Raw genomic sequence first — 19,626 nt, 5'->3', positions numbered from 1 at the left:
CCAAAATTAAAAGATGAAAGAAAGCAAAGCTTCATGTTTTCCACCATAACACTCCCCACTTTTGGTTGGAATTCAAATTTTATAAATTAGCTTTAAATGCCTTGGTAAATAAAAAGAGAAAATTTGATTTGATGGCATTTAATGAGTTATGCACGTTACAAAGCAAAAGCATGAAAAGTGGATTTCAATTTATTTTAATTGATTATAATAGATATCACTCATTACTTCCAAAACTTTTCTTTTTACTTCTCTTTCTTTTCTCTTTTTGCATTCGATCACCTCACTGTCAGAGAAGAAAATAGTAAAAGCAAGTAAAGGAAGCAGAGACTAGGCATGAGTAAGTAAACTTAACTCATTTTCATTTTCTTCCTTAGTTACATAGTAAGCTTTTCTTTGTTCTCTCTCCTCTCTCTTTCATTCTTGTCTCGCATAAAAGAAAGGATGAAACAAGCTATCAGTAAAAATCACAGAGAAGCTAGGAGCAAGGAAGAAGCCATTGTAATGATGGCATCAAGAAAAAGAAAATCTGAAGTAGGGTGTGGCTGAGATCTTTTGCCACTAAAAAGTGGTAAGGAAGTCTCAAGCTCTCCATACCCGTAAATGGAGAAGATCAACTCGGTCAGAGGGAGAAAATTCTTGGAGGCATGGCTCGTATCTGATTTTGCTTAACCACCACAGGAGGTAACTACATTAGCTACGTGATGGAAGAGGCAGAAGTTAGAGCAGATGGAGCTATCATCATTAAGAACTCATCAAGGGCTATAAATTCTTCTTGGAGTGCAAGTCAAGATGGATGGCTCGGATTGATGAAGTTTGGTGACAAGGTAAGACACAGAGGTAATTGCATGTTGGGTTTTATATTTGGTTATCTCTCATCTCTCTCTGGCCGAACCAGTTTTTGCATGAAGAAGAAGAAGTTTAGCTTGGTTCCACCGTTTCAACCATGGAGGCTTCCCCTTCTATAAATAAGGGAGAACAGCCAGGGCTTGAAGCAAGGAGTGAGATTGCAAGGCACAGTGTTCACATAGCTACCTAAACTAACAGAAGTTCTTCTCCTTCAATGTATTCATTTTGTAATTTTTCTATTTAATTTTGTCTGTCTTGAGTCTCATAGAAAAAGGCAAACAGTGAGGTTTGTAAGAAAAAGCCATAGAGCGAAAAAAGGCAGAGAGTGCAAAATTAAAAGAAAAGCCATAGATGTCCTTAAAGGTCATTTGTACATCTGTGTTGTGTATTATGATTCTGTAGGAATCCCCTTACAAGTTGGATTAGCACTTTGTAGTTGAAAATTTGGTGGGTTACCAAGTCAAGTTCAGTTTTAGAAATAGATTCTGGATTTGTCCTAAATAGGAAGGGTAGTTTTTAGGGAGAATTGGTGTCTGTAATTAAAGATAATTATAGTAAAATTTTATCATTATTGTGAATATATTCTGAATATATTCCATTTTTATGCTAACTATATTCCTTACTAAATTTGACGATAATTGCCGTCAGATAAAAAAATTCCATCGATAAATATTGACCGACAAAATTTATATCTTCTAATTTCGCTTAATGATAAATTAATTACCATCAAATTTTTTTGTTTTTTTTATAATAAATTTGACAATATTTAATATTTTTTTGTAGTGTTGGAAATGTGTTTACTATGGTGGATTGTTTCTCTATGAAAATCACTATTATTGGTGTGCCATTCGAAGGCTTCTCAACAATTCTTTGTACGAGAATGGTTATGGACTTTGCTTCTATGACAATTTTAGGTTATATCATCAATTGAAAAAGGTGATGAAAAAATAGAAATTAGGAGTGAATTAGAATTAGAATTATGGTGAGAAATTAGAGAGTTAGGAGAAATAATTGAAAATTTTGGATAATTTTTTAATAAAGGCAAAGAAAATTTAGTCTTCAAATAAAATTATTAATATTAAATTTATTTTTTATAAGTATAATGTTAATTTTTTTTTTGTGCAATATATTCAGAATATTTATAGGTAAAAATAATCATTTACTTGCTCTAAAACTAAATATGCATACACTAATACGGACATGTGATATGATATGACATAGAATATGTGAATACACGAATTTTAAAATTTTATAAGATACGAAAATATATCATATATATAAAATTATAATGATATTTTGATATTTAAAGTATTTTAAGTATTTTTTATATTTTAACAAATAATAGTATATACTTTAAAAATATATATTAAGAATAAAATTGGACACATTTATACGTGATGATATTTAGATATGTCTAAATTTTTTTTTTATTAAGATACAATTAGATACAATAAACATGTGTCGGATAAATATAAAAAAATATCACATTTAAAAGAAGAAGTTTAGAGGCCAACACTTTTATTAAAATTTGGTCAGCATTTAACCAGCAAAAAAAATGAGTAATTCTACACTATTAGATGAAATCTTAAACCATTAAAAATATCAATAATAACTAATTAATAACTACAAATCATAAAATTTATTAGCCATAACACTCCTTTATCCAAAATATATCTAATACCAAGGACGAAGCTACTCATACATAAAGGGAGATCGTAACCCCTCTAAACTTTAACATTTTTTATAAGTTATGTATAAATTTTAATTTAATCTCTTTTTAAAATTTTAATTTTAATATTTTATATTAAAAATTAAACTTTAACTTCTCTCTAAATTTATCCTAACCCTGCTCTTGTTTAATACACAAATTCATTATCTCAAACGAAATGTACATATTTTATAGTGAAAAATTAATTGCGGTCAATTATAAACATTATTTAGAAAGAAAAAATATAGGTACGTAATCAACAATTTTTTGAATAATATGTAAATAATGTGAATTAATAGAGTCAAAAATATAAATTTAATTAATAACATTAAATTAGAATATAACGTATTTTTATTTAATTGGTGATTATTCATATTATTTAAAATAATTATTGTTTACTTAATATTTTTTATTTAAAAAATGTGAATAAATTATACCTGGACTCATAATGAAACAATTCTCTTACTTGATACCGGCAAATAAAGTCAACTATAATCTAATTTTTATCTAGCTCGATCAACGCCGGTCCAACTTAAATCTGATAGCGTTATCAAAACGATTACTATATTGTATCGTTATACTAGTAAATAGTTATAAATAATGACAATAATAATGGCCATCCTGTTTTATTATGTAAATTTCCTGATTTTCCGAGTAACGCAAGTGCATGCTAATAATTAGGATTAGTAGTTAGTAAATTGTACTGTTGTACGATACATTTACCTAATTAATGGTGGATCTTTCATGCGAATGTCTAATACATCACATTCACGACCCATTCATAATAATTTCCATAAAGTTTTCGTTGCGTGAAATAATATAACTCAATATTCAATATTCAGAGATAATTAATGAGATAGAGAGAGCCAGGCAGCCAGCGTAGTAACCCACCCAGTCTGACGCGCCTCTCACCCACCCAGACACAGACCTACATAAAAAATGAGGAGACACTTGTTTCCATTAAAATTTTAATTTTTCTAAAAAATTATATTTATATATAATATATTTCTATTTTAAATTTTAAATGATTTCACTATAAATAAATTAAATTTAATTATTTAAAATTTTAAACTTAATTTTTTATCTTTTCAATAATTTAACTATTAATTAATCAATTTAAATTTAGTCTTCTCCCATTTTCAAGTCACAACTGTCAATTCTTTATTCCCTACAATTTTTTTAGGTTTTTTTAAATTACTATCAATATTGAAGTGAAGAGAAAATAAAATAATAAGACACTAGTTTTTTTTATTATTTATTGATTTTATATTTTCAATCTTCTTTTCCTATTTTATGTCTAATAGAATAGAAGGTAAATTATAATTTTCTATATTTTTTATATAGTTCTCCATGATTTTATAATAGCGTTTGGAAGAGAGATAGAATTTGAAACTGAGAGATAAAGACTGAAATAAATCTTAGTATTATATTTGGTGTAAAGTGGAAGACAGAGACTGAAATAAGAACAAAGTTTTAATTTAATTTGCACAAAGGGTAAAGTTAGAATTAAATAATTGAAATTGGAGTATTTTAGGTATAAAATATTATTAAAGTTTCAGTCTCCATCCTAAAAAATTTTAATCCTTTGTGTCCTCCCCTTTTTGGAAGTATTGAAATACTAAAATTTTGGGGACATAGACTAAAATTTTAATATCAATCTCTCGGTCAACAAACATGATATTGAGTTTCAATCTCTTAGTCTCCGTCGCAGTATTTCAAAACAAACGCTACCTATGTATCTTCTAATTTTATTATTTCTATTTTTGATATTTTTAATTATAAATTTTAATTCAATTAATTATAGTTTAGATATTAATCTAATTTTTCTATTCTCTTTATGATTTTATATATTTTATTTTATTATCAATTTATTGATCTTTATTATTTATTTTTATCTTTTGTTTCATTATATGTAATTATATTGCATATAAATTTTTAAAGTGAATTGATCAATTTATTAATTTAAAATATATTATTTATTTTTAGAAATAATAATAAAAAATATTTTAATTACAATAAATAATTACACAGATGCATAAAATTTTTAGTTTGACATTATATCAATATTATTTAAAAAACATATAAAAAATTTAATTATTTTAAAAAGAAAGAAAGAAAAAATATTGTAAATTAAGTTTTTATTATTTTATATAAACATACTTTTTATATACAAGTTTAATTTTTGTTAGTATTATATACAATTCTAGTTTCAAATTATAAATTTTAGTGTATTATTAGGCATTAACGTGTTAAGTGATTTAGTCTTTTATTATTAAAAAATTGTATAAAAATAAATAAAAGTAAAATTAGTTAGAATAACAAATTATTTATAATTTAATTAAAATATTTTAAGTTAAAGTTTTAGAAATAATTTTTTTATAAATTTTATAAATGAATAGTATTTTAAGAATGAAAATATTTACTAACTCGTTTTAATTTTATTTTTTTATTATATTTTTAGTATAATTAATAATATTAAATAAAATTTATTTTAGTATATATATTTTTGTCCCCATTCTTAAAATTTTTTTGGTCCATCACTATACCCACCCCCACACACCCTCACCGATTGTTGAAGCTGTCTCACGTTCGATACTCATCACGTCGACGTTGTAGGAAGCAAACCACGTGATCGCACTACATCCCTGTTATTGTGTTGCAGCTGTCTCCGTGCAACCTTGTGCCACTGCTGTTTTCTCGCGTCGCTGGTGCGATTTTTGTGCCATTCGTCCCTAGCGGCGTTGCTGCAGTGTCACGTTACCCTCTCATGAAATTACTGCTGTGTCTTGTCGGTTTGTGTAAATTCCGTAAAATTAGCAAATAATTAATCAATAAATTAATTTTTATAAAAGAAATTAGAAAGGTAAACTTTATAGTAAAATAAGATAGAACTAATTAAAATAAAAATTTTGACACTAATTTCAAAGAATTTGACCTAAAATTAAGCCGAACAGGCTGAATAGGATGAATTGAACCTAAAATGGGTCCAAGGCCCAATTCAGCCCATTAGCCTTTAAGGAACACATCTCCCCTTTCTTCCTTCAACCTCATTCACGCTGAAAACGTTCAAGGAAGGGGGAAGAACTAGTGATAACCCCAAACCCTCACTTCCATGTTAAAACTAAAATAATTTTTGATCTGGAGTTCCGATTGTCACACAGTTTGTGGCTACACGTTTGCAGTGACGAGCTCTACAAAGTCTAGAACATTGTAAGGTAAGGAAGCCATATTTTTTCCTCAATTTTCTCATTTTCAGTTTCGAAATTCATGAGCCATGATATTGAAAATTATTCAATTCCAGTGTTTAGGCTCGAATTAGCTTGAGAAAAACGTTCAATTTGCTTCCTTGGTGCTTGTGTAAGGTGAGAATTCTAGAACCTTAGCTAATTCCTTAATTGAGTATGTTAGGTATTAAATTTTAGGTATGTATGTGTTACATATGGTGAATTAGGTTTGTGTATAAGTAAATTGGAGCTTGATCGTGTACATTGGTAGCTTGGTAGAGTTTGGGTGCCATTACTTTGGGGATTTTAGAGTCTTGGAGCTGTGTTTGGTGTCTCTTTGGTGGTGTTTCAGATTATATGTGAAAATCGGCTAATGTATGGTTTAGGTTTCTCGTATTTAATATATAATATTTTGTGAAAATTTAAACTAGATGACCATAGGATAGGAATGAATGCTCATGTATGTTAAATTATTTAGTGCCCTGAGAATAATTATGAACTAAGTTGGGAGTTGATTGTTGTTTGATATTGGGGATGAGGTATAGAATGTTAGATGATGCGTTAATGATGATGGGTAAGGTGTTAAAATTGAATATGTATATATGATGAATGCTTGTTTGTGTTGGTAATAGTTGATGAGTTGGTGATAAATGAGGAATTTAGGTTCAGATTGTGTACTGAGAAATTTGGTGCTGTGTTGGTATGTTTTGGTATATTGCTGGTTGTGTGTAGGTGCAGAAATTTGGTTTTGAGGTTGGTTGTAATGAAATTGAGGTTTGAAGGTTTTTTTTTATGAAAAACGGATTTATGGCCGAACTTCGGCAAGCCATAACTCAGCTTCCGAATTCCCAAATAGTTTCAAACTTGTTTTATTTAAAAATTAGGTCCGTAAAGTTTATGCCATTCGAAAAATGGAAGAAAAATGATTTAAAACAAAAAGTTATGCTCGTCGGAAGTTTAGTACTCAAATGTGAAATTCTGTAGATTTCACACTTAGCGAAATTTTTGATAAACCGTACGCGTACACGTACGCAAACCACCCTTACGCGACCATGTGGTTCTGTTTGACACGTATGCGTATGCGTAAAGAGGGATGCGTACATGAAATGGGGCAAGATGTATGCTTACGCGTACACGTGACCCGGGTTGCTTGCGTACAAGAAACTCCTCGTACGCGACCAGATGATTCTGCCTGGTTTGCACGCGTACGCAAGATGAGGTATGCGTACCGGTCTTGGTCCAAACGTGTATCCACACATACGCGTGGCCCACGCATACAAGTGACCCCTGTTTCAGTAAAAATGTATTTTTGTGTTTTAAAGCTCAAATTTCAATCTCTAAATCTCTATTTTCATCCTTTTAACCTTATATCATAGTAATGGATCTAGTGATGAGTTGAAGCAAGGAAATGGAGGTAACTTGGAGATGAAGAAATTTTGAGAAGTGATGATTTAGGTATGAGGAAGTAGGGTAGAACTATATATGTATGTATGTATATATATATATATATATATATATATATATATATATATATATATATATATATATATATATATATATATATATATATTGAATTATGAAACTGGCTAAAGAAAAGAATGAATGTTGCATCTGAGTATTCTTTCTCGAAAGTGCGACTCCAAGAGATGGTAGAAGGTGAGAATCCCCTTCTTTGTTCCTCCTGGTATTATAAAATCGCCCCCACCGAGATGGTGGGAGGTTAGGATCCCCTCCTTTGTTCCTCCCGAGCATATGAGAACGTACCTCCTGGGTAGATGCAAGGGTTGTGGTTTCACCCCACTTGCTTTGGGTTATGGTGAGTTATGTATAAAAGTGCAATTATATGATGAGTAAGTAATGAATGATTATGAAATGTTAATGAATGAATATGGAATGATTATCTAAGATATGAGTTTTCCTGGGTAAAGTACCGTGGCTTGCCACCATGTGTTCCAGGTTGAGACTCGATACTCTGTTGACCTTATGTCGTAAGGTTGACCGGGCACGTATAAATTCCCAGAAATGGTAACCCCCATTAAGTAAAATGAATGTATGTATTATGAATAAAAAGAGAAAAAGCTATGCATAGACTCATGGGGATGAGCGATGAGGGACAGTCTAAGGTTTAGCAGCCGAACTTGTCGGATTGGCTTGATAACTGACAGATGAGACTCATCAGCCATAGAACAGGCATGCATCATATGCATATTGTTTGAATTGATTGCTTGTGCATTAATTGGGATTGCCTAAGTGATTATAACATGCTATTTGTTATATTTGCTATCTGCATTACTTGTATTCTACCTGTGTTTGACATTATCTGCTTGTTTGTCTTTGTAATTTCACCGGAGATGGAAGAACGGAGGAAAGGCGGAGATATTTAGGATTCTAGTTTAGTTTTAGTTAGATTTAAGAAATTAGTTTAGTTTAAAAAGGCTTAGAGAAACATCTTGATTCATGGATTTTGTTTTAGTTCTTTAAGGTTTATAATCTGAGTGTCGACGTTCTAGGATTGCTTCTGGCATTCCTATGACCTTATATCTTATGTGCGTGGCACCTTTACCATGCTGAAAACCTCCAGTTCTCATTTCATACTGTGTTGTTGTTTTCAGATGCAGGTCGAGAGGCACCTCGCTAGGCATCTGGAGCTTTTGCAGCGAAGTGGTTTCATTCATTTGATCTTTTGATATATGCATATATAGATTCTTCTTTTATATACTTGTTTATCTTGCTCCTCCTAAAGGATTATGGAGAATTAGGATTTTGTCTATATATTTTGAATTTTGGGATATGTATATTCTGTATGTAAATATTCTCCGGCCAGCCTTAGCTTCGCAGGCTGAGTTAGGAGCTTGTTATTTTGTATTCTTGACCCTCTATTCCTACTTTCTATTTATTTATGCGTTTGAACCTTAGTTTCTTCACACACACATAATCACGTTTCCTGAGCGTTGCGCTTTTTATTTTACGAATTTTGTTTTATCCGTTTTTCAAGGCTCCTCGTATATTGTATCCTTTTCAATATATATATATATATATATATATATTTTTCTTTTTTAGAAGTCGTAGCGCCTCGCCACTTCTATTTTACATCCTAGGTATAAAGTTCTGTGTGGTAGGGTATTACATTATGGTACCAAAGCAGTTCGTTCCTGTAGAGCCTGAAGGACTTACTGACTATGCTTTTGGGCATACTCTGAGTGTCTATACATGCTAATTAGGATATCTAACTGATATATGTGGCAGGAATGTTCATGAGCATGCGTTTAGGACTTTGAATCACTTGATATCACTTGTTTGTTGTGAATAGGAACTAAATGACTTCTCGTGGGCGCGGACGTGGGCATAATCGAGGTGGAGATGGAGAGGTAACGAGGTAACCATACCAGTAGATAGTTTGACCAACTTCGTGACTGCGATGTCGAGTGCTGCTGCTACCATTGGTGCTGTTGCTGCTCCGACCAATCAAGCAATGAATAGGATGGAACCACAAGCTAGGATTGGCAACGACGATGGTAATGAAAATGAAGGCGGAAATAATGTCCCGAGTACAGTGGTACCAGTGGAAATAGTGAATTATCCGGAGCAAGTTAACACGAGACCAGCAACAGGAGAGAGCTCAAGGAGGACCGAGGTGATAAGGAGTGACCGCTGAAAACCTTTCATAAAGAAAAAGGAAAAGAAGACGAAAATGACACCTAAGAACCAAAGTTTCAAGATGTGTCATTTTGTCACTTTACGTTCTCAGCACCGAAACAACGACCGAAAGAACGATAACCGTCAGGAGCAGGATTCAGAAGAGCAAACTAGTATCCAACCAGAAGATTTAAGGTGTCCAAAATACAAGAAGTATCATACAATGAACTCTTTCATTCAAAATTTGCTTCACCTCCACCTTATAAATTGTCCTTTCCTCATACTTCTTTTGTCATTTTCTTTCATCTCTCTTCCCTCTACTCCCGTTTCTAATTCTATTTTACCTGCTATCCCTCCCAACATCGATCAAAATCAAACTCCACAACCCTCCTCTCATTTTAAATTCCAATTTTTCTATACCACTAATTTCATCTAAGCAAAAAGATTCACCACCTTCTATTCTCACTACCTCCTCTCCACACCCAATTACACAAAGATAATATTTCTATTATTCTGTATTTGGAATTCAAATTCAATTTGGAGACATACCACCATCACTCTCTACAACTAATCTACATCCTATGCAGACTAAGACAAAGTCAGAAATTTAAAAACCAAAAATCTTACATACCGTAACATCTTCAATTTTGGATTTAGTAATTCCTACATCCTTTAATCAAGCATTATCATGTTCGCATTAATTTCAAGCCATGGTTGAAGAGTTAAATGCTCTAAAAAAGACAAAGACTTGGACTCTAACTACTCCTGTTCCGAATCAGAAAATCATTGGTTGCAGGTGGATTTATGCTATTAAGAGGCATCCAAATGGTAAGATTTTAAAATATAAAAAACTCGCTTTGTTGCAAAGGGTAATAATCAGATTGAAAGAGTTGATTATCACCAAATTTTTGCACTTATAATTAAGCATGCAACTATTAGAATCATTTTAACTCTTGCATTGTATTTTGGTTGATATATAGGGCAATTCGATTTCAATAATGTATTTTTAAATGGGTAATTAAGTGAATTAATTTTGATGAAACAACCGCCTGGATTTAGTGAAGAAAATCTGGATCAAGTTTGCAAATTAAATAAGAGTTTGTATGGATTAAAATAAGGATCATATGCTGGGTTCTTAAAATTAGTATTGTTTTGTCTTTTGGTTTTCAGAATGTTCGATCAGACCTCTCTTTGTTTTTTAAGAACAATGGTAAGCTCCAATTCTAAATTTCAGTATGTAGATATCAGAAATTATTTTTAATATAGAAATGAAGATAGTGTTTTGGTTGAATATTGATATTTGAATTGTATTACAGTATTGTGAAAATTATTCAACACGCTTCTATGTGTTTCAATATTCTCCTCACATGTTGGCCAAAATGTTGCCACATATTCAACACGTCTCTCATGTGTTGGTCAGGATATTACCATATATCCAACATACCCATGTGCGACTTCTCACCTACAAAATTTACCTTAAATAATTTCATTTCCAATAAAAACACCAATAGTTTTTTTATATAAAAAAATCAACGGCTATTTAGATGACATATTGATCACAGGTAAAGATCTTTTTGCTATTCAAAATATTATTTGTATTCCGTCTTTATTTTCATCTCTTTGTTTTCAGGCAATTGATTCTCAATCCTTAATAAATTTTTATTTTTTAAAAATTTTTGAGAATTATTTCTATCTAATAGATTTATTTATCTCTTATTTTAAAAAGAAATTAATTTTTCTTAAAATATATTTTTTGAGATTTAATTGTCTTATAATAAAATTTATTTTTAATTTTTTTTTATCTAACACATACGTTGAAAATTTGATTAAAAGCGACTCAAAAATCATTTGATTTAATCGAAAAAAATTCTTGAATATTTATAAAAAATAAAAATATCTACTTTAAAATTTGTTAGTGACTCATGAGAATGTTTACTATTGTTATTAACCGATATTATCAATTAATAACCATCGTCAATCGTTTGTTGATTATCTTTCGACTTATCTATTTATTTATTTTTGGATTTTTTTTAAAAGAATAGAAGTGAGTAAGGCATGCCCTCTCCAAAATGTTGTTGAAGGACTACCAATGAAAAGGCATGAATCTCCGCTGTCCCTGCCATGCCTGACTCTTCTGAAAAACACTGACGACAACAAAACGTGAACAACAACAATATCAACATATTATCAACTACTCCCCCTGCCACGTTCATTCTGCGTTCCCTCTTTCACATAGCTACAAAAGAAAGGAAGAAAAAAAAATTAAAATAGTAACAAACTCTTCCCGTCTTCCGGTCTTCCCCGTTCCACTTTCTCCCTAAACACCATTCACGTCCTCCTTTTCTTCTCTGGCTCGGCCACGGAGAGAACCAGACCGGTTCGGTTCGACTCATCAGAAGGGGGATCCGGCTTTCTCCGCAGTTGACAATACGTAACGGCCTAACGGAAAACGGAAAAACTAAACAAACTATTTGCTTTTCTTTTCTCCTCGGGTGATGAGATGAGAGGGAGCTACTTTTTCAACCGTTGGATTGAGCAGAGGGTCCGCCTGCTCGCGATCTCAGCCGTTAAATCGTTCAAGATCAAGCTCCTCCTCTTCTTCTGCGTCGGGCTTACGCTAATCGTGTTTTCCACAAGTGCTTCCAGCTTCTTCCTTTGGAATAATCAAGCACCTGCTCCCTATTATGGCCCTGATTTCAGGTTCTAACTACAATACGCTTTTTTTCCTTTTGATTACTTAATCATATTTGTTAATATGTTAATTGCTTAATATATGCTTGTTTTTTATTTTTATTTTTTTTCAATTCAGGCCAACTTAATTGGAGAAATAAATTAAAATAAGAATAAAAATTGCTATGTTTGTTGGTGAGAAATCTGTTTTTTATGAAAGTTTTTGAGTTTAATAATGAACGTGTAGAGTGTTAAAGTAACAATTCTAGGCTTTCCTTAGAGGTTCTTAGCTTCCATAAAAATGTAAACAGATTCTACATTAAACGACCACTGAGGAACTTGTATTTTAGTACTTTGTTTGTTTTACAAGAGAGAGATCCATGTTAGATTCACGTTCAAGCTGCTGGACGAAAAGCTATAGAAAATGACAAAAAGTTTTTTGTTTTGTCTTTTTTAAATTATGTTGAACATTTCTTATTAAACAACATCTAGCTTAACAGCTGCACTAATTCCATAAAAACGATTTCTTTTCAAGATAGTGAGTGGAAATGAACAGCTTTTATCTATGAGGTAGTACTTGATTAGATACCAGAAATCAAAATCATCTTAGTATTGGTGTTTTCAGGTTGAACTTATTTTCTTAACTGGTGTTCTGAGATTATGCTGCTTGTAAACGTCAGCAAAGTGAATTTTAAGGCTTTTGTGTTGTGTTTTTGTTCAAAGGAAAGGGTACTCAATAGTGATGAACACATGGAAGAGATATGATCTTCTTAAGCAGTCCATCAAGCATTACTCATCATGTCCTCGCCTTGATTCAGTGCATATTGTGTGGAGCGAACCAGATCCGCCTTCGGATTCTCTTCTGAAATATCTATACCACGTGGTGAAGTCCGTGCCTAAAGATGGGCACCAAGTCAAATTGAAGTTTGACATCAACAAGGAGGATAGCCTGAACAACAGGTTCAAGGAAATTAAAGATCTAGAGTCCGATGCTGTCTTCTCAATTGATGATGATGTCATATTCCCTTGCTCTTCTGTGGAGTTTGCATTTGATGTTTGGCAAAGTGCACCTGATACAATGGTGGGGTTTGTACCTCGTGTCCATTGGGTTGATTACTCGGTATGGTTTATCTAACTTCACCCAATGCAAAATGTTTTTGATGATTTTGTTTCACTATATTTCTTTCTGTGCTTATACTTTTGTTGAGCAACGACCAAGCCCATCCTTTTCTTATTGGAATTTTCATACATTGTTTCTTGTTCATTGTTTTGCTCTTCATCGTTTGGAGTCTAATATGCAGATTTTCAAAACACAGGAAGCAGTCTTTTGAAACATAAAGTGAAGCTCCATTCCAAATTTTTGCATGCCTACTAATTGGCATCAAGAGAGGCATAGTTTTTAAATCTTTAGTTAAAATATTCGAGCCTCACAAACTGAGGACTTGGCAATCTAATTCTAAGGGATGGGAAAGCTAATTAGCTGAACTTTAGTCAGAGAAGAAGGGATTTCATCACTCTATCTTATGTCCATCCTTGTAAAACCTGGTGGCTTTGTTTGTTGCACCTATAAACTTGACGTGAGCTTAAGATTAGTTGAATGTTAATTCATAATTCTGCAGTTCCTTACACATTTACTTTATTAATATTTCTATGTAAAATATCAAAAACTTCTTAAGCCAATCTTCTAGTTATTGAATGTGCTTGCAGAAAGGTGGCGGCTCCAAATTTAAATATGGTGGATGGTGGTCCGTGTGGTGGACGGGTACATACAGCATGGTGCTCTCCAAGGCAGCATTTTTTCACAAAAAGTACTTCATTCTCTACACAAATCAAATGCCAACGTCACTTAAAGAATATATAACTAAGAACAGGTTGTTCTTTTCAGCTAATCAATCATTCACTGCTTTCTTGTTTATGAAGTTTAAACATTCCATATTGTCGATTCCAACTTCTTTTATTGTTTTCTTAATACCCAGGAACTGTGAAGATATTGCAATGTCTTTCCTTGTTGCAAACGCAACTGGTGCACCCCCCATATGGGTTAAAGGTAATTTGTTGAATACCTGAATGCATTTTATGCTTTTAATTAAAAAATACCAAATAATTATTACGTAGGAATTGGATAATTTATTTTTTTTCCATTTTTGCTTATTTTGTTCACTTGGAAAGTTCCTTTCCCACACTAGCTCAAATGTATATTATTCCTTTGTTCCAAGTGATTTGTCATTTAGCTAAAACTAGCCCATTTGCTTTAGGGAGTAATACTTATTGATTGCTAAAGCTTCTTGTAATTCCTACCTTTGTGATGTTTATTTGGAGGTTGTTTTCATGTGTCTTGCATAACATGATAAAATGGTTTTTGATCTTGTCTGAATAAAAACAGATCTATACCCTTAAGCACTGCTAAACGGATGAAGCTGTCATGACTAGTAAAGGTTTTAAGTATAACTCACCTTGACTAACTGCACCTTCTTATCCTTGTCTCTTACTTCAAAGCTCTATCATATATTTCAACAATTTACAGTATTGATTCCTTTTTTGTCCTTTCTATCAAAGAATTCTGCAATGCACGGTTAGCCGTGGTAGTGCAACTTGCTTTGAAAGCAATGAAATTGCTTGTGTTTTGTTATCAATTGACATTTTTTATTCTCACTCAAGTGCTTCTGCTCAAGTACATTTCTGGGTTAATATGTACAATCTTCCGTTTCCTTTTATTCGTTACTGTCACTTACGATGTACCAAAAGGTGACAGTGACAAATAAGAAAGAAGCGGAAAGAGTACCTGGTCGCCATGCTCCATCTAAGCCTTGTTTTAATGTTGTCCATGATTCCAATGATCGTAACGCGTAGTGAACATTACCAATGCCCCTCTTGAACCATCTTGCTTATACCACCTTAGTACACAAGTTTGTCAACTTAATCATTCTTTGTTACAGGAAAGATATTTGAGATTGGATCAACTGGAATCAGCAGTTTGGGAGGTCACAGTGAAAAAAGAAGTGAATGCGTCAACAGGTTTGCTTCTGTGTTTGGAAGGATGCCATTGGTGTCTACCTCGGTGAAGGCTGTTGATAGTCGCAATATTTGGTTTTGGTGAAGCTAGATTTTCGTGTTATAGTTTTTATAGAAATTTCAATGTTAGCTAGTTGGGTTACTTGATTTCACTGTAGTTACAGAGCTGTATAATATTGTGAATCTTGCACACAATTCATGCACTTAGTAAGGATAGTTAGCAGATTCCTTAGATTGATTTCTTGTATTATTGTCTGTAATACAAGCACAACAGCATGGTGCTTTTTGTTCCGAAACCAAAATATTATGAATTTGATTGTAAAATATAGAGGGGTATTACACCCTTAGCAAAGATACTTCTCTTCTATATTTTTTGGTCGGGTTTATGTTCATCCTTGAAGCAAGGAGAAGTGAGCAATTTCATGTCACAGTTCTCATACACAAGCTAAGAGGGAAGTAATTCTAATCATATTTTCTAACTCGTAACGATATATCTTGTTTCATGGCTGGTTATGCTACTGTGAGGAAGAAAAGTTTTTTCCTCACTTGCTGAAATGTCGTGGTTGCAGCAGTGGGAGAGGACGCGTGTTGTGTTGGTTTCAATATAACCAGACAGCTGCTGTTGCATTTGCAAAGATGGCAGAAACCATCGTTGTGGCTAATTAGGGTGAATTAGGCAGTCGCTGCGTATTGTTTTTTTGTTTTTCACTATATTTTTGATAGGTTAAAGATTAGTCCGTAAAAAAGTAACGTAGTAATATGTATGCTTTTTGTCACAAAAAAAATTAATATATATATATATATATATATATATATATATATATATATATTTATGACTTAAATAAATTAAATAAAAAAAAGTGTTTAAATTGAGCAACTGTCTCATTTAAGATTATTTTTAAATTTTTTTAAAAAAAGAAGTTCCATTTGATGAAGTTATAATCTCATCGTCATCTTTGTCATAGTATTTGCTACTATATTTGCATTCTTTATAATCAAATGAATGTCAACAACAATTCTAATGCATGATATTCCATATTTTGAACATCAACGGATCAATAAATCCAAAATCATCTTAGTGATTAGTAATAAAATTAAACACTTCTACACAATCCGTCTCATAAATAACATAACCCACATTCCAAACTAAAAGATATCCTCTCCAAATAGCAAACAATTCCCCTTAAAAAAACTATTACTCTCAATCATTCTCAAACATCTCATTTGCCAACTCCCATTACAATCTCTAATAACGCAAGTAAAATCAACACTATCACCAAAACTAGGATAACTAGCATCACAATTAATCTTAAAAGTACTAATGGATGGGGGATTCCAAGAACCACTTAAAATAGAGGGGAGGGACATACGCTGTAATTCAAAAATACTCATAAGCTCCTTTTCTGAAACTTATGCCAGACAAATCACTTTTTTCCGAGGTCAAGTCTCATGAGGATTAAAGATGTCATTATCCCTTACTCGTCATATCCACCAAAGTCCCAAAATAAACATGAACGGATGCTCTCTGCTATGATACAAGAACCAGTTCTTCAAATCTAGAGGATGACAAGAAATATCCAACCTATGTCATACAAACTGAGCCTTTGGACAATCCTAAATACAATGTAAAACCGATTCTTGACTAAAAAGGCATCTGGGGTACCTATCCGATGACGACATGCTTCTTTTGAAGCGAAAACTTGTAGTAGGAAGACACAGCCAAGCCAAACATTTGTGCTTTTTTCGGAACAAGCTGGCACCAAAGTCAAAGCCAATTTTCTCGCTCTTCCCAACCAAACAGCTGCTTATACAACCACAAGTAACCGTTATGTGAGTCATAGACTTTGGCAGCAGACCCAAATCAATACCAACCTATTTCTAGACCTGTTTACACATCTGAATTGTAAGAAAGAATATTACCTTTTAGATTTTGAAATAAAAAGGAATAAAGAGAATCCAAATACTATCTACCAACCAATCAGATATCCTGTATCCGGAGGTTCAAATCATAAATGTAAATATAATCCATCTCATTATATAATTGCCCTTCTCTCCTCCGTCTAGAAAACAAAAAATTCTGGTTCAAATTTCTAATACACCTAGCAAATCCATCTTTCAACACTTTCAAAGTCTTGCAAAGACTCTTTTAAATGGGAGAGCCTTTGTTCTTAGGACAACCAAAATAGTCATATTGAAATTATCAATATTTGCCATCCAATAATTGGACCCATAACTTATTTGGATGATGGAAAAAAGTCCAAACTAGCTTTTCAAGAAGAGCAATATTCACACAATATGGATCTCTAATTCCTAAACCTCCATATTTTTTTGGAGTAATTAGTACCTTCCAACTAACAAGATTCAATCCTCTTCCATCAACTTGTCCTTTTTAAAGAAAATTTCTCATCATAGACTCCAGTTTACTAATGATCCCTTTGAAAAAAATAGAGACTTGCATCTAGTACATGAAAATAGTGGCTGCAATGGAATTAACCAAACAGATTCTACCTGTCCAATTGAGTAAACTTCCATTCAAGTTTGCTAGTCTATCCCGAATCTTATCCAGGACACTATTAAAAGGTAAACAAGTCACCCTAAAATGGCTAATGGTAATCCCAAGATACTTATCCAAATCTTAGATAAATCTGATGGAGGACACCCCAGTGAAAATCTCTTTCTTTGTCGTAGAAATATTCTTAGAGCAAAGCGCTTTAGACTTTTTCACATTAATTTTCATCCCAGATGATTTGTAAAAAGTCTCTAAAATCATCATCACAATTTACACTTGTTTTTTTTATAGCTTTACAGAATAAAAGCAAATCATTTACAAACATTACGTGGGATATTCTTGATTCTTCTCTAGAAACAGGAATCGGCTCCCACAAGTTCAAATTAACCTGATGACTAATAAAACATGTCAATCTCTCCATACACATCACAAAAAGATAGGGTGAAAAAATCTTGAAACCCATTAGGACCTGAAACTTTAAAATAGGCTTTAGTATGATCATTGCCCTATTTTAGAGTATTGTAAAGGTCGTCCTCCGCCTAAAAAAAAAAATCAGCCTTTCTGATTTATTGCTAATTGGGCTACTCATCCCGGGTATAAGGATATTGTGAATTAGTCATGGTGATCTGGTAATAGAGGAATTCATGACAAGCTTTCGAAAATGTAGAAAAATTCTTTAGAGTTTAACTCAAAGGTGTTTGGTAACATTTTTGTTAAGAAATGTAAATTAGAGCAATAGATTAATTATTTGTAGAAGTGTTTGGAAGCGGTGAATAGCATTTATTTGCGCTAGAAAGAGCAACCGTTGCTTGATAATTATAATAATACTCTAGTGCAAGAAGAGCTCCTATAATTCTAAAAGTACAGAGAGCAATGAATAAAATTCGGGAATAGGAATATAAAATTTTTTCATGTTCGAGCTCTTATGCAAAGAAAGTATAAGATTTATTACCTTTTTTTTAATGATGGAGTGTGAAAAACTAATTCAAAAGTTCTGAATCGAAAAACAGAATCTTTCTATAAAAACTTATTCTATCATTTGGATGATGTTAATTTGGGTTACTTTAGTGATGTGTCTCTTTTTTTTTTTGAATAACAAAATTTGCAATGATCTTACGATATCAATTATTATAGAAGAAATTAAAACAACAATTTTTCACATGAATTCTTTTAATATATATGCTTTAATCTACGTAAAAGCATGTTCAGAACAAAAATCTACATAAAAAGAGTTTAAAATAACATAAAAAGTAATAAAACGTGCCTTCAACGTTTCACACCCTAAGCATAGGGTTTAGGTTTTTTATTCAAATATTTTTATTTAAAGGATTTTATCAAATGATTATCAATGATATATTACAAAATTTATTTTATTTTGGATCTCACTAAATTAATTTAATATTTATTTTAAAATTTAATCTTTTAAACTTCTTTTTTTAACTTACAAAAATATTCTTAGTTTAGATTTAAAGACTTTAACAAACTTCTTATATATAGAAGTGTACATTGCCACTTTATAATTCAAAGAAAAAAATTCAATAGACTAAAATTTTAAAAATAACTATTATATGTATCTGTGATATGTAAGAAAATTTAATTTCTTTTAACAATCATTTAAACCAAAAAATTTTCACTACAATAAGCTAAAATTGAAAAATGTAAAGTGTAAGAAAAAACATTTGTATTATTTTATGTCAACAGAATTTTATTTGATAACATGAAATAGATGAGATTAAAATCAGTTAAAATTAAAAAATGTCTAAAATTTTAATTTATAAAAAAAATACTGAATACTAATAAGAAAAAAAATTATTTGACAGATTTCTTTAACAAATAAAATTATTATTATTATTATTATTATTTTAACTGATTATTCGACTAATTCAAATTAATTTAACAAATTAAATTATTATACTACAATAAATCAACACATATTTTGCAGGAGCTGAATAACGGCCCACAGCCACAGCTCTAGCAAAAACATAGTATCAATGTTTTTTATATTTTTTGTTAGCATCACT

General features: G+C 31.8%; 1 protein-coding gene across 2 annotated transcripts; it reads left to right on the top strand.

The window, feature by feature from the left end:
• The first annotated feature begins 9,709 nt into the window (after positions 1-9,709).
• LOC112802474 (glycosylinositol phosphorylceramide mannosyl transferase 1) lies at positions 9,710-15,448 on the top strand. 2 transcript variants are annotated; one of them, XM_072237726.1, is made up of 6 exons: positions 9,710-10,242; positions 11,457-12,114; positions 12,808-13,204; positions 13,792-13,955; positions 14,061-14,131; positions 15,021-15,448. In XM_072237726.1, the coding sequence occupies exons 2-6, from the start codon at positions 11,915-11,917 to the stop codon at positions 15,179-15,181; spliced, it is 993 nt and encodes a 330-aa protein (XP_072093827.1). In that variant the 5' UTR covers positions 9,710-10,242; positions 11,457-11,914; the 3' UTR covers positions 15,182-15,448. The 2 variants fall into 2 exon arrangements, with proteins under 2 accessions (XP_072093827.1, XP_025701496.1); XM_025845711.3 differs by having other exon boundaries at positions 10,015-10,242; positions 11,452-12,114.
• The last annotated feature ends 4,178 nt before the right edge of the window (positions 15,449-19,626 follow it).

This window comes from Arachis hypogaea, chromosome 5 (genome assembly GCF_003086295.3).
Source record: "Arachis hypogaea cultivar Tifrunner chromosome 5, arahy.Tifrunner.gnm2.J5K5, whole genome shotgun sequence".
Classification (NCBI taxonomy): domain Eukaryota; kingdom Viridiplantae; phylum Streptophyta; class Magnoliopsida; order Fabales; family Fabaceae; genus Arachis; species Arachis hypogaea.
This window is presented reverse-complemented; position numbering and strand designations above follow the sequence as displayed.